At 54.5% G+C, this 21,983-nt stretch overlaps 1 protein-coding gene across 2 annotated transcripts in view; it reads right to left on the bottom strand.

The window, feature by feature from the left end:
* Positions 1–4,785: 4,785 nt before the first annotated feature.
* GRIK5 (glutamate ionotropic receptor kainate type subunit 5) overlaps positions 4,786–21,983 on the bottom strand; it is a 72,822-nt gene continuing 55,624 nt past the window's right edge. For both annotated transcript variants that reach the window (XM_084770272.1, XM_084770273.1), the window contains exons 16-20: positions 11,311–11,476; positions 10,678–10,903; positions 9,093–9,221; positions 8,865–8,986; positions 4,786–5,736 (exon numbers count right to left, since the gene is read on the bottom strand). In XM_084770272.1, coding sequence (XP_084626398.1) covers positions 5,311–5,736; positions 8,865–8,986; positions 9,093–9,221; positions 10,678–10,903; positions 11,311–11,476 — 1,069 coding nt within the window. In that variant the 3' untranslated portion in view covers positions 4,786–5,310. The remainder of the gene's footprint in view (positions 5,737–8,864; positions 8,987–9,092; positions 9,222–10,677; positions 10,904–11,310; positions 11,477–21,983) is intronic.

Raw genomic sequence — 21,983 nt, forward strand, 5'->3', positions numbered from 1 at the left:
GTCCGGGCCTTCGCCTCCTCATATGCCCGCGCCCGCGGGGGGAGGCGGCGCCGACCAATCAGGAGCGGCGCTGAGATGACGGACAGCTCGAGGCCCGGCCCCCGGTACTGCAGCTGTACTCCCCTCCCCACCGCTTCAACCTTGTTTCTGCAAAGCGGCGGCGCCGCCGTGAAGCTGAGCACAGTGGTGGGGGTGGGGGTGGGGGTGGGGATCTCGGACACCCCCATGGTGGGAACCTAGAGATAACCGCCCCCCCCTCAATGCAGGAAGGGACCTTAGAGACCTTAGAGAGGAAGCACCCTGGAATCTGCCTCCTTCTGGGATTGAGGTGGAGGTGGGGTGGAAGAAAAACTCCAGTGAACCGCAATAACGCAGGGCCCCCGGACACCACCATGTTGCAGTATGCAGGGGGACCCCAGGAGTCTGTGTTTGACACTGTTCAGGAAGAAGATACCGCAGGAGGAGAGACTGCGGGGGGGGTGTCAAAGGGGGGGTCCCAAATTGAGGAGGGGTGCTGCAGAGGTGAGAGGGGGGCTCCTAAGATGCCTAACAGGGTTCCCCCTGACTGAGCTGCCCAGTGACACACCACCACACACAGCACACAGAAGACCCAACAAAACCCAGAAGAGTACCCTAGGAGGCCCCTGGAATGCCGGGCATCACAGTTAGGCACCCCCGTCAGTCACCTCCACATATACCACCAACAGGCTCACCACATCCCAGTCACGCCTCCAAGTACAGCACCACTATCCTTCAACCAGAGGCTCAAAAAAACCCAGCAAGGGGCGGGAGTGGGGGGGGGAGGGTTGGGAATCCATGCGGAGAACACACCTCTTACACCCATCACAATCACAACAGAATCACAGTCACGATGAGGAAGTGCTGTGGACAGCCCACGCCCTCGGAGCACCGCCTCACAGACACCCATCACACACTGCACCACAGCTGACCTTGCGCCATCTCACCCAGAGAGAACCAGCAGGTTTCTCCACTTAACACCACAGCGTACTCAAAGGACCCACCTCTCCTCCAGACACCCACAGGGGAGCCTCCGTGGCCGCCGTGGAACATGCCATCAAGTGCACCCGCACATAAACACCACTCCCCGGTGTGTCAGGGCATGAGAAAAGGCTCACGGTTCAGACTGGCCACATAACGGCTGTGAGTGACAGGGGGAACATGTGCACAATGCTCACAGTTAACACGGGTCACTCAGAACTAAGCCATGGGACAGGAGCCTACGCTTCTCACACGTTGCACATTACTGCACTGTCGTGTAGAAGTTTGCTGTGTGTCCAAAAGTATCCCTACCCACACATCACACCCACATCACAGTACGGGCATACATGCGTGAGCGTGCGTGCCTACACATCACGCACACATACTCTTCCATGCCCCAGGCCTGACACACACACACACACACACACACACACACACACACACACACCCCACCCATTAGCCTCCATGTTAGCTGGAGGAGTCAGAGCCTCCTGTCTCCACCCTGACACCACTTTGCTCATGAGGAGCATTCCAGATGATCCCTGGGGATGGTGGTAAAAAAAAAAAAACAGGGGTGGAGAGAGTGTGTGTAAGGACCAAACTAATGCCATGTTCTGTGTGTTCTGTAACTAATGCCATGGTCTTTATTTTCTGTGAGAATTTGTCCTCTGGGTCACCCTTACTTCTCCCTGCATTCTGGGAGCGACCAGGTACTGCTGTAAACTGCGCTTGCCAGCAGTCTCCAGAAACTCCACTGGATGCAATCAGCATCCAATGTTCCTCTGAGATTTAAAAAACAAAAAACAAAACAAAAAAAAAACAAAAGAAAAAAACTTCCCCTTGAGATCTAGCCTCCACCCAACCCGCCTAAAGGTCAAGATTCCTGTGACCCACAACCCCCACTTATGGTTTTTTCCCTTTATAAACCCATTGCCCTTGAAGCTCTGGTGTCACTCTCCTATCCTGTTGCATCAGGAAGGAGTGTGACCCGAGCTCTGAGCCCATAGTACAGGAGGACCCCGTGTATGTTGCATCAGTATTGAGTTCCTGGTAGTCATTTTGGGGGTCTTGTGATCTGGGTAATCAAGGTGATCCGGGTATTGAGAGAGAGAGAGAGAGAGAGAGAGAGAGAGAGAGACAGACAGACAGACAGACAGACAGACAGACAGACAGACAGAGCCACAGACACAGACACGGAGAGGCAGAGAGAGAGACAGAGAACTCTGGCCAGGAGCAGTGGGGTTGGGGGGGGGGTTGGTGTATGTTAAAATTAAGGATCTGAGCTGCACGCTGTGGCACAAGTCTTTAATGCCAGCACTCAGGAAGCACATGCTGGCAGATCATGATGAGTCCAAGGCCAGCCAGGTCTACACAGCAAGCACCAGGACAGCCAGGGATACATAGTGAGAACTTGTTCAAACAGCCTAGTGAGGATTAAGACGATCCTGGCCTCAAGGGGACACGGGAAAGGATGGAAACTAGAACGAGGGACACAGGGACACAGAACGATGGTCTCGGGCAGGAACAGAGGCAGGAGGGACACAGGAGGAGGAGGAAGGGTGCTTCCCCCAGCGCCTAGAGCTTCAGTACAATCCTGTTCTCTCGCCTGTTCCCATCCTTCCTGCTGTCCCTTGTCGCCATGGTAACAGGGAAAGGCTGACTCCGCAGCAAAGGAGGCTGGGCCTGCAGAGCCGGCTTGTTGCCATGGAGACGGGGAAGGGAGGAGGAGCCTCACCTTTCAACTCAGGTGTATTGCTCTCAGACACCCCTTCCTCAAGTCGGTTCCTTACCCCTGGGGTGGAGGGGTTGTCGCCAAGATTTATTCATTTGTCCCTTCCTTCTCTCAATACAGAATAAGCCTGGAGCTCTGTGCCTGGTCCACATAGCGCAAGGTTAGAGAGGCAGGGAATGCTGGACAAGGTGGGGGGTTCCTAGATCCCAGGAGACACATGCTCCTCCTGCCTTCTTAACCAGGCTGGAGGTCCCACGCCAGACACAGGCTGAGGCTCCCTCATGTAATTCTTCCTTAGACACCAGCCTGGCTAGACTGATGACTGACGCATCGCGCTCGAAGTGCGAGGCTCTGCAGAAGTAGGGGGAAGGGAAGACTTGGGAAGGTCACAGGGATGGAAGAGGACAGGAGAGCTCGGTGAGAGGCGGAAGGAGAGAGATAAGAGATACAGCCAGCAGCCAGCCCAGAGCCAGAGAGAAATTACAGGTGCAAGGCAGGGGATTCGTAAAGGCAGAGATGAAAAAAAAAAACAATAAACAAAACAGGGTGACTGTAGCAGACATGTTTAGTGAGGGTGACAGAGACACTGGCATCTTAGCTGGGCAGAGGACAGGTTTGCCAAACACAGAGAGAGACTCGGTGGGTTCCGAAACGGAGACATACTCTATAGGAGAGCAGTCTATTGTAATGAGACAAAGAGAGAGGGGAGTCAAACAGAAAAAAAAAAATCCGCAATGATAGCCACTTCAATAGAGTCCAGCCCCAGGGCAGGGTGATTGATCAGTCTCTTAGAGATACGGAGACAGCAAAGATGCTGGGGTTGGCCTGGGCTGGCACACACAGCAAGAGTCTGAGATACAGAGGTGGCCAAGTGAAAACTGGGGACACGGTATGAAGCAGCCCTGACAACAGAGGGGTCGGGAGTGGCTCTTGGGCGTGTCGTTCTGCCGGGGGATATGGAAAGCTGACCAGAGCCTGGACGTCTGCGCTCCAGGCGAGCGGCGGGGTGCTGAACGGACAGCTCCCGAGTCCCTGTAGAGGCTGGAGCGCGCGGGCCCAGTTTCTGTCTGCGCCAGCTTCGGCTTCTTAATCCGATCCTTTTCATCGTTCGGGGTCCCCTCGGGTCTTTCTTTAGCTTTCTATGACTTCCTGTCTGTCACCTCAATTCCCTGTGCCCTTTACCTTCCCTGTTTCATTTGAGTCGCACCCCCAAGACTGTGTCCCCTTCTGCAATCTCTCCGCCTCTCAGAGTCTCTCCCTCTACCCGCCCTCCCCCTCCCTCGTCCCACCCCTCCCCGCGCACCTTCTCGCCTCTCACTCTTTCCACCCCTCGCCCGTTCTGTACGCATCAAGATCTTTTCCCTCTTCCCTACCCGTCTGCTTCTCCCCTCCACCCCCGCTGCATCTCTCTCCTCGTTTCTGCTCGGCCTCGTTCTGGCTCCGGCTGTGTGACCTTCAGCCCGTCCTTTCTCCACAGAAACCTCCAGAGTGGTGAGGAGGCGGGGAAGGAAGACAGACCCACCCTTCTCCCTCAGTCCCTCTAGCCCCTAGAGGGAAGAACGCGACTTCAAGGGTCAGTCACTCTTGAAGGTGGCTTCACCAGGAGTCACACACGCGATCGCCCCCCGCCCCCCGCCGCCCCCAAGTTCTCAGTTCACTGTAGCCCAGTCCCACGCCGCCGCTCCAGGTGCCGCCCCGGGCTTTAACAGGAACAGTTCCAAGGCTTTCCCATCCCCCCCCCCCAGCTCCATCTGGCTTCGTTCTTCCCAAGTCTTCCCTCCCAGTGTCTCCGCCCTTCCAGATCCTGCATCTCTCCATCTGTCTCAGGGTCTCTGTCGCAGCCTCCTTCTGTCCCCAAGGGAAGGTCAATGGAGAGGGGGCGGCTGCTGGGACCTGAGCTGACCTGAATGCTGCGGGCAATCGCCCAGGGGGAGGGGGGGGTGCGAGTGTGCACATCTCTTGGGTTTCCTTGGCCGACTCCCAGGGTCTAAAAAACGCCCGTTGACCTCCCACCCCACCCCCTCCCCCAGAAAATGAAATCCAGGTATCCCCAGTTTTGGAGTTTTGTTCTTTTTTTTATTCCAATAGGGACTGAGATGTGACAGGGGGAGGTGTAGGAACCCAACAGACCCTCTCCCTGGGGGCGTCTCATAGAAATTCTGAGGTTTCTCCCCCCAAAAAACAGAGAAAGAGAAGAGAGGAGGGGCACCAGGAGACACACCCACATGTCCAGAGGCCCTCCCCACCTCCAGAAGTGTGGAGAGCAGTGTCAAGTCTTGGGGCGTCTGGGCAGTCCCAGGCTGGGGTCCTCCCCGTGGACCACTTTCCAACTCCAGGAACGGACCCCACAGTCCCCGGGCGTTAGAGTCCTCGGTCTCTGTGCTCCTCCCACCCGCGGCGCGGGATGGAATGAGGGCGTCCGCGACACCCTCGCTGGAGTCCACTAGGGGGCGCAGGCCCGCTCCGGAGCCGGGCTCGGACTTCACCAGTAACTAAAGGCAAAATCGCCGCGCCCTGTCCGCCTGGGGCGCATCGCGTCCCTGCAGTCAGTCGGGGCGCACGCCCGGCTCCGTCCACGGTCATTCGTGCTCGGTCAGTTCGCGGGGTCCTGTGGGGCCTGGCCGCGGCCGAGGCGGGCTGGTGGCTTCCGCTGGGGTGCCCAGGCCACGCGGGGGCGCCCCGGCCCCCGAAGCTCGCAGCGCCTGGATGCGCCTGCACTCCTGGCAGACGCGCACGTGCGTGCAAGGCGTGGGAGCCGCGGGCCGGGGTCCCCCGGGAGGCCCGGGGTCGTCCAGGAGGCGCTGCGGACCCCCGTGCGCGCCCGCGTCCCCGCCTGCGCCGGCCGAGTAGAGCTTGCCGTTGCTGAGTCGCATCTCGCGGACCGCGCGCAGCGACAGCAGGGCCCGGCTCGGGCCGCCAGGGCGCCGGCGCCGGCGGGAACGCGAGGTCTTGCGGCAAGACACGGCGTGGCGCAGCTCCTGCAGCATCTCCTGGCACACCGATACCTAGGGGCGGCAGAAGGGTCATCGCGGGGCACGCCGCCCCCTCCCTTCCCGCCCCCACCTCCTTTCTGCCCCTTCAGCACCTCTCTCCTTCCTCCCCCCCCCCTCCCGTCCCAATTCTGTTCCTTCAGCCAAAGCTTGTTTCCGGTACTTCGCCCCCTCTTGGCTCCATCTTTCCTTGAGTTCGTCCCTGAACCTGCTTTTCACTTTCTGACTCCTGTCTTCCCAAACAGTGTTTTCTGACTGCCCCTAACCTCGTCTCCCCTCTCCCGCCCCTGTTTCTGCCCCCACACTATTGCAAGGCGTATTTACTGAGTGCCAGGCACTGATCTGGGCACCCGAGTTACAACAAAGAATAAAAAAACAGAACTCCTAGTCCTTGGGAGGTCAGTGGTAGAGGCCTTGACCGCAACGTGTGTAAGGTTCCACCCCCAGCCATTAGTTTGGGGGTGGGGTTGGGGTGGCGGGAGGCTGCCTGAGCCTCAGCCCGCAAGTATGCAGAGACAGAAGATAACAAATATAACATATACATTCTGTAAGATAAGTGCTTGGGAAGGAAATAAAATAGAGGTAGAGCGTGGATGGGCAGGATGCTGCCCTGGAGGTATGGCAGATGAGGAGGCCCCCATCAGACCTTTATGTGAAGGCTGGGTGAGCCCCGGAGGAGATCGGTCTAGGCAGAAACCCAGCCCAAAGCTGCTGAGATCTGGAGGGGGGTGGGGCTGGTTTGGGAAGGAATGGGGAGAGAGGGAGGAGATGAGGCCAGAGGGGTAAGGCTCTAAGTTTGCTCCAGGGTCCAGCAGGAGCCACTGGAGAACTCAAGCCTTTCCGTAGGATCACATGAGCTGTGCTGAGAACAGAGGGGGGTGGGGGGGGGGAGCCCTGTGCGGACGCTGCCGTGATGCAGCAGGCTAGATCAGAGGGATGGGAGAGGCCTCTGGGTTAGCCTGTGAAGGCCGTGCTCACAGGATTTGCTGAGAAATAGTGAAGGAGAGACGGGTGAGGGTTAGATAACACGTGAGCAAACGGAGACCGGGCTCTGCCTGGGGTGCGGCAGGTGGGCGGGGATGGGCTGGGTGTGTAGGAATAAGTGCAAGCGTGGACACTTGGCATCCGTGGGGACTTCAGAGAGGGGGTTGTGCTTACGAATTTAGGAGCTGGGGTGTGTGTGTGTGTGTGGGTGTGCTGGCGCATGCCTGAAATCCCAGGGCTTTAGAAGCTGAGACAGGAGGATCACTGTTAAGTTTCAGGCCAGCATGAGTTCAAGGCTACATTATAAGACCCTGTCTCAAAAATCCAAACCAGGGTTGGTGAGATGGCTCGGCCACCAAGGATGATGACCCAAGTGCCATCTCTGGGACCCACATGGTGGGTGGAGGTAGAGAGCTGACTCCCAAAAGCTCACTTCTCACTGCCACACTTGCACCCAAACTCACAAACCAACAAGCAAAGCTTTCCGGGCGGTGGTGGCGCACGCCTTTAATCCCAGCACTCGGGAGGCAGAGGCAGGTGGATCCCTCTGAGTTCGAGGCCAGCCTGGTCTACAAAGCGAGTCCAGGCCAGCCAGGGCTACACAGAGAAACCCTGTCTTTAAATAAAAAAAAAAAAGTGCAAAGCTAACACAAACAAAAAAAATCTTGGTGTGGTGGGAAGTGGGAGTTGTGGCATCTGCTCTCTAAATCTGGTCCCCTTGGTCCTGCGGTCCTCTCGGACTTTCCATCAGGACTGCTCTGAGTGACAGGATCACCCATTTTTCTCTTGCCTTGTTCTCTCACTTGAATCATTGGCTCTGGGGATGTGAGCAGCGGGAGGCAGGAGGGCACTCCAGCAACCCTGGGGAGCGGCTCTCCTTCCAGGAACTGAGAGGCCTCCTGCCAGCTGCCACTAAGTGTATGCTTTGAATTCTTGTCTGAGGGTGTCCCTCTCAGAATCAGGCATGTTTTAGAGAACAAACGGCTGAGCCACCTTTTACACGCAAACCAACTAGAGAGGCCTGGGACCGCAGAGCTTTGACCCCCTTAGCTTCTTAGGAGGCTGAGGCAGGAGGATTCCCAGCTCAAGGGCCATCCTGGGCTAAGGGGTGAAGGGCAGGCGGGACAACTTAATGAGACTCTGTCTTTAAAAAAAAAAATGCCGGGCGTGGTGGCGCACGCCTTTAATGTCAGCACTCAGGAGGCAGAGGCAGGCAGAGCGCTGTGAGTTCGAGGCCAGCCTGGTCTACAAAGCGAGTCTAGGACAGCCAAGGCTACACAGTGAAACCCTGTCTCGAAAAAAAAACAGAAAAAAATTAAGGTGAGGATATAGCTCAGTGGTAGAGTGAGCACTTGCCTGGAATCTTCGTAGCAGACATCTGCCGGGCACACCTAAGGCCCCGGGCTCAATCCTCAGTACCACACGTACAAAAAAAGACAGCCCCCACGTTCCAAACCCACCAACCCGACTCAATCCACCCGGTCTCTCCTCCTCTGTCTTTTTTCATATCCTAGATTCCCTGGCCCCTTCTCTGCTGTATTTACAGTCTGCCCTGCCTTTTCCAGGGAAACCTGAAGGAAGACTGGCCCAGCCACTCCCCTGGGGAATCTTACACGGGTATGATGGGGCACTCCTGCCTCGCTACCACTCGAGAGGCTGAGGCAAACGGCGGCAACCCTCCTGCTTTAGATTTTCCAGAAGCCGCTATGCTTGGTCTGTCTGCCTGTCTCTGTCTTCCTTCTCAAACGGGGTCCCATGTAGCCCAAGCTAGGCTCGAACTCACTACGTAGAGGAGAGCAGTCTTGAACTGCTGATCCGTGCGCCTGCCTCTGCCTCGTGTGTCTAACACCACACCAGCTGTATCCTACTTTTCAGCCTCTGGGGTCCTCCGCACCCACGCTTCAGTGGCCCTTTGAATTCTCATCACTCCCCTGGCTCTCCTTCCCCCCCCTTTCTCTGACCCGACACCTCCTTTACATAACCAGGAATGGCTTAGCTCCTCTCTTAACCCCCTGCCTCCCCAAACCCTGTCCCCACCTCTTGCATTCCCCCCTTCTTCTTCATCCAAGTCGCTAGCATCCACCACTTTGGACCCTTAAAAAGTTCCCGAGGGTCTTCTCCTGCCCCGCCCCGCCCCCAACCGTGCTCAGTCTCCTCACCTCCTCGGACTCCGCGGACCTTCGCGTGGACCAGATGAATTCCATGACCGCCACGAAGACAGCAACGATGAGGCCGCAGATGAGCACGACAAAGATACCTCCAATGTTCTCCATGCCCAAACCTGGAGGGGGCAGGGGGGGGAGACAGCCAGGGAGTGGGCGGGGTGGGCGCGGGCCCAAGGGGTTTCTGGGAAAAAGCGGGCGCAGGGAGGGGCGGGGGCGGCTGACCTTTGGCCCTGTGGTCCTCCTCCTTCGGGCAGCGGCTGCCCTCCCACCACTTGCGTTTCAGGATCTCCAGCCTGTTATTTTCTTGGAGCTGCAGGATGGCCAGCGTGATCTCATCCCGAAACGGGGAGCCTGGCCGGGCACGTGAGGGGGTCACCACGGGGCCCACTACCCCAAGCCCCATTCAGCCTCTACCTGATCTCATCACACAACAACCAGAAAGAGAGGCAGTTTTCTGAGCAGTAGGTCCAACTGTAACTAGGAAGAGGTTCTTTTTTTTTTTTTTTCCGTTTTCTTTTTGGTTTTTCCAGGCAGGGTTTCTCTGTGTAGCCTTGCCTGTCCTGGACTCGCTTTGTAGACCAGCCTGGCCTTAAACTGGCACAGATCCTCCTGCCTCTGCCTCCCAGAGTGCGGAGATTTGATTTAAGGGCACGCACCACCACCGCCCGGCCTGTGCTGCCTTTCTTTTTTTTTGGGGGGGAGGGGGGGAGGGAGGGGTTTTGAGACAGGGTTTCCCTGTGTGTATCCCTGGTTGTCCTGGCCTCGCTTTGTAGACCAGGCTGGTGTGCTGCCATTCTTAGGAGCCCTTGCCCAAGGCTCGACCAGCACTGCCACACTGGTTTCCTGACAACTCTCCCTATCTGGTAGACAAAGTCCTACTTGAGGGCCTTTGCTTCTGTGGGCCCTTTCCTTCACCTCCCTCGGGCCTCTGCTTACACACGGGCTCCCCACTTTATTAAAAATGGCGCCAAGTCCTCCACTCCGTCTTCCACTACACTCCTTTCACAGCACTTGTCAACACCCACTGCAAAAGTACGCACGCTGTCTACGACCTCCTACTACCTGGACAGGCATTGCAGGGGTCAGCTGAGTGGACCCTATCCTCCTGGTTCTGTGCGACCCCCCCCTTCCCTTTCATGTCCTCCGCTTGGCCTCACACTTGGCCTCATCATAATTACCAAAGTTTGGAGACAAATTAATGTTTGGGTTTCTAGCACTGAACACTGGAAAAGTGTGACCCAAAGTATAAGCTTCCCGCCCTGCGCCTTTTTCTCCTTCCTCCCTGCTTTTTCTGAGCACCTGCTCTGAGCTCGGCGGAGAGACTATGAAGCCAAGAAACCCAAGTTCTAGCTGAGCGTGGTGCTGAACCAAGGGGCACTTGGGAGGCAGAGGCAAGCGGATCGCTGTGAGTTCGAGGCCAGCCTGGTCTACAAAGCGAGTCCAGGACTGCCAAGGCTACACAGAGAAACCCTGTCTCGAAAAACCAAACAAACAAACAAACAAAAAAAACCCCAACAACCAAAACCACCCAAATCCTGTCTCCCACAGAGCTCATGTTTGCCGAATTGTACTATGCTAAGTCACAGAATTCGCTTCACATCCCCTGAGGTTGGGGCTCACAGGCTTCTACGCCGACTCTCTGTGTGTTCCAGATGTGATGCTGACCTCGTCTACCCAGGGCCACGCGACACGCCGGGCTCGTCTCATGGAGGGCTCAGGATGCTCCTGGGCTCACTAGCATTCCTCGGTTGTTAAGTCCCACCCCCAACATCTCACTCCACGCCGCAAGCTTGGCCACGCCCCGTACCCAGCGGCATGCCGATGCCATAGCCCTTGGTGTCGAGGAGGCCCCCGATCTGGGTGAGATTGCAGTTGAGGCGCCGGTGGTACTCGTTCATGGTGGACTCGAGAAGGAAGGCGTAGCGGGAGTTGAGGACCCGGGCGATTCCCTCCTCGGTGCTCTTGACGAACACGCTCGGCTGCTTCGACTGCATGTAGTTCCACATACGCTGGTACGTCTGGTACCGTGAGTTCTTGGCCGAGCGAGCATGAAGGGAGATGGGTGAGGCCCACTCTGTCCATTTCCCTGGATCCCTGTCCCCCCCCCTTTTACACACACACACACACACACACACACACACACACACACACACACACACGGTGAAATCTCCCTCCTTCCAGATGAAGACTCCCGCTACATGGGCCCAGCCCTCCCAGCAGCCTCCTTGGCTCTACTCCTCCTGCGCTGTGCCCAGTTCTGCCTCATATTAGATTACCCATCTGCCTCCACGTTTCCCTTCGCCAGGTGAAAGTTAGCGTCTCTCCAGGTAGCAGCACGGCCCCGCCCTCCCCTCCACCCCGCCCCGCCCCCCCAACAGGTCAGGTATGTCTACCACCCTCATGCCTAGGCTGGGGGGGGGGGGTTGTAGGGCTGCCCCACCTGGAAGAAAGTCATGGTGGAGCCGGCGTGAATAGTGCCGTACTCGATGTTGGTCTGATCCGCCAGGTCGTCTGCTGACTCCACCGGCACCTCCATCCGCTGCACCGTGAGGAAGGCGGCCAGGTTGGCCGTGTAGGAGGAGATGATGATCAAGGTAAAGGCCCACCTGAGGGGGTTGGAAGTGTGAGCTACAAGCCGGCGCCATCTCTTCCACCTTCCTGACCCCGACTTAATTTATTACACAGTGTTCTGCCTGCCCTGGCGCCTGCCCACCACAAGAGGGCACCGGATCTCATTATAGATGGTTGTGAGGCCCCCATGTGGTGGCTGGGAATCGAACGCAGGACCTCTGGAAAAGGAGCAGGTGCTTTTCACCACTGAGCCATCAAAAGGAGCAACGGCTGCTAGTTAGGGCGGTGGCTGGAAGTGTGGATTCAGGAGCTGGACTCGGTGGGTTTAAGTACTGCTTCCAGAAATTTCTAATTCCAGGTATAAGAGAGCAAGATGGTCTGGAAATACGCTCCCAATATAAGCTGTTTAAAAACACAATACTAGGGCCGGGTGTGGTGGCGCACGCCTTTAATCCCAGCACTCGGGAGGCAGAGGCAAGCGGATCGCTGTGAGTTCGAGGCCAGCCTGGTCTACAAAGCGAGTCCAGGGCAGCCAAGACTACACAGAGAGAAACCCTGTCTCAAAAAACAAACAAACAAACAAACAAACAAAAATACTGGGCAGAATAGAGAAAATCTTTTTTGTTGCTTGTTTTTGGTTTTTAGTTTTCTTTCTTTCTTTCTTTCTTTCTTTCTTTCTTTCTTTCTTTCTTTCTTTCTTTCTTTCTTTTTCTCCCCCAGACAGGGTCTATCTGTGTAGCCTTGGCTGTCCTGGACTCCCTTTGTAGACCAGGCTGGCCTCGAACTCACAGCGATCCACCTGCCTCTGCCTCCCGAGTGCTGGGATTAAAGGTGTGCACCATCACGCCCAGCAGTTTTTAGTTTTCTGAGACAGGGTTTTTCTGTGTCTCCTTGGCTGTCCTGGACTTGCTTTATAGTCCAAGCTGGCCTTGAAATCACAACTGATCCTCCTGCCTCTGCCTCCTGAGTGCTGGGACTCTAGGCATGTGCCACTGCGCCTGGCTGAATAGAGAAACTCCTTAGCAGTATAGAGGTTGGACTAGGGTCTCAAGCATGGTAGGCAGGTCCTCTGCCACTGAGCCACACCCCAGCTCCTCACTAGGAGATTCCAGGCAAGTATTTTTTGCCCCTGGGCTGGCTATACTCCTAGGCATTTTATTTTTTAAAGAAATACGTATCCAAGCCCAGAGGTGGTGGTACACACCTGTAATCCCAGCACTCAGCACTCAGGCGAATCTCTGTGAGGTTGAGGTTACCCTGGTCTACAAAAGGAGTCCAGGACAGTCAAAGGGCTCTGTTACACAGAGAAACCCTGTCTCAAAAAACCCAAACCACCATCACCACCACCACCACCACCACCACCAAAACATGTATCTAGATAAATAGATTTTTGTTGTTGTTGTTTTTGTTTTTTCAAGATAGGGTTTCTTATAGCCCTGGCTGTCTTGCAATTTGCTCTGTAGCTCACCCTGGCCTAGAACTCATAGAGATTCTCCTGGCTCAGCCTCCTGAGTGCTGGGATTGAAGACATGAGCCACAACGCCGAGCTAGCTGTATATTTTTAAGTGCATGAGCGTCTTATATAATATATCTAAGTGTGAACCATATGCAGAGGGAAATGGAGTTTTAGGTGCTCATGATCCACCCAAGATGTGTATTAGGAACCAAACTCCAGACGTCTGTAAGGGCAGTGAGTGCCCCTATCCGCTGAGCCATCCTCTCCTCTATCTTCTAAATTTAATATAATGTCTCATGATGTTGCCCAAGTTGGCCTTGAATGTGTTGGCTAGGCTTGAGTTTAATCTCCCCCTGCCTTACTTTCCCAAGCAGCTGAAATGACAGGCCTGTGCCACCGGGGCCAGCATCCAGAGAAAAACATTTTTTTTTTCCAGACAGGGTCTCTCTCTGTGTAGCCTTGGCTGCCCTGGCCTCGCTTTGTAGACCAGGCTGGCCTCGAACTACTCACAGAGATCCGCCTGCCTCTGCCTCCCTCCCGAGTGCTGGGATTAAAGGCGTGAGCCACCACCGCCCAGCGAGGAAAACATTTGAAGATGGAGGCCGACAGGCATTGTGAGGCTGGGTCACGTGGCACACAGCGAGCCTGGGTTCCTGCCTTGGCCACGTGACTGTATGTAACTCATAAAGGAAGCTAAAAGAGAGGAAAAAGGAGGAGCGAGTCCAACAACCATGCATGTGAAGGAGACGGGGGTCTGGGCTTTGATGGGGGTGCAGATGACTGGACTACGTGGGACAGAAAGGGGTGGGGGAATTCTAGAAACATGGGGTTCACTTGAGCCTCTCACTGAGTATCAGTTTGTGTGTGCATGAGGACAGACGGGCAGTCCTTGTCTCAAGCAAAGAGCAGTCCCCGAGGGTTCACACGGGGCTCGAAATCTTGTGAGCTTCCTCCGAGCAGAGGTAGAATCAACAATTCGCGCTGGGAGGAGGCTGGAGAGAGACGGCTCGGCAGTTAAGAGCATCGGCTGCTCTTTCAGAGGACACAGGTTTGGCCCCATTCGTACCTGCACGGCAGTTCAAAGGCATCTATATAACTCCAGCTCCAAAAGACCTGATGCTCTCTCTTCTGCCTTCTCTGGGCACTGCACATGCGTGGTACACGGACACACGGGCAGGCAAAACAGCCACCCACATAAGATAATCAGTTAAAATTTAACACGCACATATGCACACACATGCATGTGCACACACACACACACACACAATTCGTGTAGACTGGAATAAAATGGGCAAGCGATACGCTATGTAAACACTAAGCTGGAAAGCTGCGGTACACAAAGCTAACTTAAGAACAAGCCACTGGGACCAGGACTGACAGGAGGGGCCAGTCAGTTCAAGAGCTTCGAGGCTCATAAACCAAGGCTGCTGAGAGACAGCTCAGTGGGTCAAGGCATTTGCCACCAAGCCTTACGACGCTCTAATCTCCAGCACCCACATGGTGGAAATATAGAACTGACTACCATAAGCTGTTCTCTGAGCTCTGTGCCATGCACCCCCACCCCCATAAATAAAGATATCTTTTAGAAGTTATAGAGAAAAAAAACATTCCACAATGGAAAGTTCCCCAGAATTCCCCCTGTGAAGGGCTGGGGTGTGGCTCAGTGGCAGAGCCCCTGCCTAGAATCCCCCAGTGAGGGGCTTGGGGTGTGGCTCAGTGGCAGAGCCCCTGCCTAGAATCCCCCAGTGAGGGGCTGGGGGTGTGGCTCAGTGGTAGAGCCCCTGCCTAGAATCCCCCAGTGAGGGGCTGGGGGCGTGGCTCAGTGGTAGAGCCCCTGCCTAGAATCCCCCAGTGAGGGGCTGGGGGCGTGGCTCAGTGGTAGAGCCCCTGCCTAGAATCCTCCAGTGAGGGGCTGGGGTGTGGCTCAGTGGTAGAGCCCCTGCCTAGAATCCCCCAGTGAGGGGCTGGGGGCGTGGCTCAGTGGTAGAGCCCCTGCCTAGAATCCTCCAGTGAGGGGCTGGGGGCGTGGCTCAGTGGTAGAGCCCCTGCCTAGAATCCCCCAGTGAGGGGCTGGGGGCGTGGCTCAGTGGTAGAGCCCCTGCCTAGAATCCCCCAGTGAGGGGCTGGGGGCGTGGCTCAGTGGTGGAGCCCCTGCCTAGAATCCCCCAGTGAGGGGCTGGGGTGTGGCTCAGCGGTAGAGCCCCTGCCTAGAATCCCCCAGGGAGGGCCTAGGGGCGTGGCTCAGCTGTACAGAACCTGCCAGGAATTCACCAGTGAAAGGCTGAGAGTTCACCTCAGTGGTAAAGCATTTTTCCAAGGTCCTGGGTTCTAACTCTGATGAAAGAGATGGGAGGCATGGGGAGAGAGAGAGGGAGAGAGAGGCTGAGACCCAGAACTGTAAACTGAGAACTGGAGAGCGGGCAACTGTGCCACTTCCCTCTTGTGGCTGACAGGAGAGCCAGAGAGAAAATCAGTGAGTAGACAGAGGCCGGAGACAACCACATTAAACCACTCACCCTCAATGGCCTTTCTGGAACATTTCACCCACCAATAGTGGAATCCATCTCCAGGGCAAACACAGGGAACATTTCCCAAGACAGACCTTACTGCAGAGCCACGGGACGGGGCGCAGTCCATTTAAAAGGATTAAAGACCCACAGAGAAAGCTCTGCGACCACAATGGAAGTGAATTAGAAAATCAATAGCGGGCAAACTGGAAAATGCCCAGGTCCTGCCTCTACCGGCACTTAGCTGTACGACCTTGAGGCTGTGCTCTGGCATCCTCAGGTGAGGACACATCATCGCTGGCTCTCCCACTCCTGGTTTTGTGAAGAGTTGAGCTAACCCAAAACACAGAAAGTGCCAGGCAAGTGTTTAGTGACACGGCCTGACCCAGGGAGAAGAAGAGGCACCCAGGGCAGCCATCTGGCCTGACTCTTGGCCTCTTCTGTTCTTCCTCCTACCAAGGAAGAGTGGCCAGGGTCCCTGCAGGCCACACACCCTCCCAGTCCCCCCCAGGCTCCTTAGCAGGCATTAAGGAGGACAGGCTGCTGGCCTCTGCCTAGCCCATGTGTGAAGCCGCGCTAGGCTCTGGCTTGAGACTGAGTGGACTGAAGAGTGAATTACAGAAAAAGTGTGCTAGGAGCGGGGCCCAGCGGCCACAGCCGTGAACACAGGCTTGTTCCATCCATCAAGGCTGCTGGAGCTAAACCACTGTGCCCTGGAATGCTCCTTTCTCACACAAAAGGTTAGAGACTTGGAAAGTCCTCAGAACCCCCCAACTAAAAGAGGGGACTGGAAAGCACCCCAGCTCCCCTACCTTATATCCCCAGCCAATGAACGGATTTCAAAATTGTGTGGTGAGGCCTTATAAACAAACACAATAATTTGTGTGAGAACCAGGTTAAGAGAGAAACTAAGAGAAACAAGCTCAGTTATTTAGAAAAATAACATTAACAGTGACTGATACAGTTTCGTGTAAAAAGAAACCTCTAACCCTGACACGGGGCCTGGGGACTGACACAGTCTCTCCGGGAGACTGCGTTTCACCACACCCACCTCCTGGGACAACGTGATTCATTATGAAGAAATGACCCAGTGTCTGCCCGGCACACGTCAGGTGCCACGCTGGCCCTTGAGACTGCCACGTGGCAGGCAGGTGGTGGTGATGGGGCACAGGGTGACTGACGGATCTGGTTCTCACCGATAGCAAAGGAGAGAGAGAGAGAGAGAGAGAGAGAGAGAGAGAGAGAGAGAGAGGGGGGGGGGGGGGGGAAGCGAAGATATGGGCTATTTTGGACAAGGGGAATTGGGGGTTACCTGCTAGCACCCAGGAGCAGCAGACCGAGCTGGGTGGGTATGTGAGGAGGGTCAGACAAGGATTTCAGAAATGAGCAGCCAGGGTCCAGTGCGTACAGGAGTGGTCTGCAGTGAGGACATGCATCTGGACGGTGTTTGATGTTGGGTCAAGTGTAGGACAGACACTGTGCTAGCTGTCCTGGTTTGTTTTTTGTTTTGTTTTGTTTTGGTTTGGTTTGGGTTTTTTGTTTTGTTTTGATTTTTTTTTTTTTTTTTTTTGGTTTTTCGAGACAGGGTTTTTCTGTGTAGCCTTGGCTGTCCTAGACTTGCTTTGTAGACCAGGCTCACATGGAATTCACAGCAATCCACCTGCCTCTGCCTCCCAAGTGCTGGGATTAAAGGCGTGCGCCACCACTGCCCGGCTTGTCCTGGTTTTTGCCCATGGGCAGGCTGACCATGTAAGGCCCGGCCTGGACAACTCAGAAGAGCCGAGGGCACAATTCCCAAAGCCTGACTCCTCGATGCAGGAAGGACACATATTTCTTGCACAGTCAAAGTATAAACTGGAATTCTGAGTGCGGCTTTTGCTCAGCATGAGGACTGGCTGCCGTTGTGTGTGGGGGAGCCCCGGCAAAACTGCTCACTGTTTTGAGAGGTCACATCTAGGACAGCAACTCCATTAGTATTTGAGCCACCAAGTCAAGATGCTTGGGCCTAGGCGGGTGGTGGTGGTGGCGCACACCTTTAATCCCAGCACTGGGGAGGCAGAGGCAGGCGGATCGCTGTGAGTTCGAGGCCAGCCTGGTCTACAAAGTGAGTCCAGGACAGCTAAGGCTACACAGAGAAACCCTGTCTTGAAAAACCAAAAAAAAAAAAAAAAAAACCCCAAAAAAAAGGAAAGAAAAAAAGAAAGAAAGATGCGTGGGCCACCTGCACCAGTTCCCGGTGACTCACACTAGCACCAGCACGTTCCTTTGCCAACTATTTCTGGGAGTTAAATGTTGAGCGCCAACAATGTTCCAATCAATGACCTTTCTTCTTAGGCATCCCAAACGGACTCACTATAAATAGATGTCACTTATTTTGTTTATGTCCTCTGACATATTCACACACAAGCATTTTGCTCTTATCCAGTTGCAAATCACATCACCTAGCTGGGCGGTGGTGGCGCACGCCTTTAATCCCAGCACTCGGGAGGCAGAGGCAGGTGGATCGCTGTGAGTTCTAGGCCAGCCTGGTGAATGAATTCCTGTACAGCCAGAGCTACACAGTGAGACTCTGTCTCAACAAACAAACAAACAAACAAAAAGGTAATCATATCACTTTTTTCTCCTCATTATAACTGGAACATTATACTAAAAGTTCTTTTTAAAAAATTATGGTTGTAGCTAGGTGGTGGTGGTGGTGCACACCTTTAATCTCAGCATTTGGGAGGCAGAGGCAGGTGGATCACTGTGAGTTCAAGGCCAGGCTGGTCTACATAATGAGTCGAAGACAGCAAAGGCTACAGAGAAACCCTGTCCTCTTTTTTTTTTTAATAGTTATTTATTTATTATTTACACAGTATTCTGCCCGCAGGCCAGAAGAGGACACCAGATCTCATTATAGACGGTTGTGAGCCACCATGTGGTTGCTGGGAATTGAACTCAGGACCTTTGGAAGAGCAGACAGTGCTCTTAACCTCTGAGCCATCTCTCCAGCCCCAAGAAACCCTGTCTTGAAAAACCAAAAAACAAATCAAAACCCAAAACTGTAGGTGTGTCTGTGCATGTGAGTGCAGTGCCACTGGAGGCCAGAAGGGGGTGCTGGATCCCTGCAATTACAGGCAGTTGTGAGCCTACTAAGGCAGGTGCTGGGAACTGAACTTAGGTCCACTGAGAGAGCAGTACATGCTCTTAATCACTGAGCCATCTCACCAGCCCTAGAAAAAATCTTATTATGTGTGTAGCCCTTGAATATCAACTCAAGATAAAAAAGACATTAAAATAATATTAGTTATGAAAAGAGCAAACACTGCCGCTGCCAGTGACCTCACTGAGAGGCAGTGAGCAACACGAAGCCGAGGACTGAAGGGCCAGAGGAGCCTAGAAGGGCAGCTAGCGAGGCGCACACACGCATGCTGCCTGAGTTAGGCGGTGACTGGGAATATGGATAAAGAGGTCACATGGGAAGTGAGGGTTCGGGGGAAGGCGAGAAGCCTTGCTGCTAGCTACATGAGGTTGAGGGGTTTTCTTGTCAGGAGACTGTGAGGAGGTAACATGGAGGCCTACCTGGATGCTGAGATGTGAAGGCAGGCAGGGCTCAGAGGGCAAGGTGAGGTCAGGGGACTCACTTCCCAAATAGTGCCCAAGTGAGATCCCTGAGAGGGACAGGGGCTGTGGGCAGAGAGAGCCTTGCAGGGAACTGGGGTCTGGGGAGATGGCTCAGAGGTTAAGAGCACTGGCTGCTCTTCCAAAGGTCCTGAGTTCAATTCCCAGCAACCATGCGGTGGCTAACAACCATCTACAGTGAGATCTGGTGCCCTCTTCTGGCATGCAAGTGTACTTACAGACATAACACTGTATACATAATAAATAAATCTTTTTTAAAAAGAAATCAAATATGAGGAAGTGGGACAGGAGGTGGTGGTACATTTCTTTAATGCCAGCACTTGGGATGCAGAAGCAGGTGTATCTCTGTGAGTTCCAGGCCAGCCTGATCTACCATACCAAGTCTCAGGACAGCCAGGGCTACATAGAAAACCTCTTATGTCTTGAAAAACAAAACAAAAAGATGAGAAAACCACCATGGGCCGGCTGGCGAATTACAAGCAAATGCATGTGAGGGAAATCAGAGGTAAATCTAGTGAAAAGGCATTGTAATTCCAGGTTCTTCAAAGGCTGAGGCCAGACAGAATGCTCAAGGTAAGCTGTGGCTACATGAGAGAATTCAAGACAAGCCAAGGCAACCTGGTGAGAACTTTTCTCAAAACACAAGAGCAAAAACTTAGCTAGAGAAATAGCTTCCTGATAGAACTCTTAACTAGACTCTCCCAGTGAGGGATGGTGGACATAGCTCAGTGGTAGAGCCCCTGCCTCGAATCCCCCAGTGAGGGGCTGGGGTGTGGCTCAGTGGTAGAGCCCCTGCCTCGAATCCCCCAGTGAGGGGCTGGGGTGTGGCTCAGTGGTAGAGCCCCTGCCTAGGATCCCCCAGTGAGGGGCTGGGGGCGTGGCTCAGTGGTAGAGCCCCTGCCTAGGATCCCCCAGTGAGGGGCTGGGGGCGTGGCTCAGTGGTAGAGCCCCTGCCTCGAATCCCCCAGTGAGGGGCTGGGGGTGTGGCTCAGTGGTAGAGCCCCTGCCTAGAATCCCCCAGTGAGGGGCTAGGGGTGTGGCTCAGTGGTAGAGCCCCTGCCTAGAATCCCCCAGGGAGGGGCTGGGAGGGTGGCTCAGTGGTAGAGCCTCTGCCTAGAATCCCCCAGTGAGGGGCTGGGGGCCTGGCTCAGTGGTAGAGCCCCTGCCTAGAATCCCCCAGTGAGGGGCTGGGGGCGTGGCTCAGTGGTAGAGCCCCTGCCTAGAATCCCCCAGTGAGGGGCTGGGGTGTGGCTCAGTGGTAGAGCCCTGTCTAGAATCCCCCAGTGAGGGGCTGGGGGTGTGGCTCAGTGGTAGAGCCCTGTCTAGAATCCCCCAGTGAGGGGCTGGGGGTGTGGCTCAGTGGTAGAGCCTGTCTAGAATCTCCCAGTGAGGGGAAGCAGCACTCTCATTTAGCAAGCACAAATCCCTACCTTCAATATCTAGCTTTGCAAAAATAATAACAAGCCTGGCGTGGTGGCGCAAGCCTTTAATCCCAGCACTCGGGAGGCAGAGGCAGGTGGATCGCTGTGAGTTCGAGGCCAGCCTGGTCTACAAAGCGAGTCCAGGACAGCCAAGGCAACACAGAGAGACCCTGTCTCAAAAAACCAAAAACAAACAAATAAATAAATAAAATAAATAACAAATCTGAGCGAGATTTGATGAGATTCTGCTACTTTTTTGAAGAATTGGGCCATAGGATAGAGAATGCAGGCGGCTTCTAAAAGCTGAAAAAGGTAAAGAAATGTGTCTTTGGGGTCTGGAGGAGGCAGGCCTGCGAACGACTTTTAGCCCTGTCCGATCTAGTTTGGGTTTCTAGTCTTCAGAACTGAAAGGTAGTATTAACCATTTATTTATTATGCCTGTGTATACACCTGCAGGCCAGAAGAGGGCGCCAGATCACATTATAGATGGTTGTGAGCCACCATGTGGTTGCTGGGAATTGAACTCAGGACCTTTGGAAGAGCAGCCAGTGCTCTTAACCTCTGAGCCATCTCTCCAGGCCCATTTGTGTCATCTTAAAGCATTAAGTTGCTGATGGTCTTTGTAGCAGACATAGGAACGAGCACAGGGGTGCCATGTGAACTTGTTCTTTCCAGCACTGGGCATTAAACTCAGGCCCTTAGGGCCTGGAGAGATGGCTCAGAGGTCAAGGACACTGATTGCTCCTCCAGAGGTCCTGAGTTCAATTCTCAACAAGCACATGGTGGCTCACAACCATCCAGAATGTGATCTGATGCCCTCTTCTGGCCTGCAGGTGTACATGCAGACAGAGCACTATATTCATAATAATAAATAAATCTTTTTTAAAAAAACAAAACAAAAACCCAGGCCCTTGAGCACACTAGGCAATAGAGCACACTGTACTGAGCTGTGTTCCTACTCCCTCTCATGCTGAGACAGGTCTGGTGGAGCCAAGGCTTTCCTCAGACTCAGTATGTGGCCAAGGATGACCTTGAATGGACCCTCCTGCCTGTATGTCCCAGTGCCGGGAGCACAGGTGTGTGCCACCACACCCTGCTTATGCTCTGACGGGCACTGAACCTAGAGACTCATGCATGCTAAGCAAGGACTTAGCCACCAGCTGAGCGACATCCCCAGCCCCGCCCATTCTTTAGTTTTTATTATTATTGTTGTTGTTGTTGTGGTGGTGGTGGTGTGTGTGTGTGTGTGTGTATGTGTGTGTGTGAGAGAGAGAGAGACAGGGTATGTGCATACCACAGTGTGTGTGTGTGTGTGTGTGTGTGTGTGAGAGAGAGAGAGAGAGAGAGAAAGAGAGACAGGGTATGTGCATACCACAGTGTGTGTGTGTGTGTGTGTGTGTGTGAGAGAGAGAGAGAGAGAGAGAGATAGGATATGTGCATACCACAGTGTGCGTGTGGGGGACTGAGAACCATGTGGTTCTTTCGCTACCCTTCTGTGGATTCTGGGGTAGAATTCGGGTTGGCATCCTTACGCCAC

This window comes from Acomys minous, assembly GCF_964271855.1.
Source record: "Acomys minous genome assembly, chromosome: 20".
In the NCBI taxonomy this organism is placed as follows: domain Eukaryota; kingdom Metazoa; phylum Chordata; class Mammalia; order Rodentia; family Muridae; genus Acomys; species Acomys minous.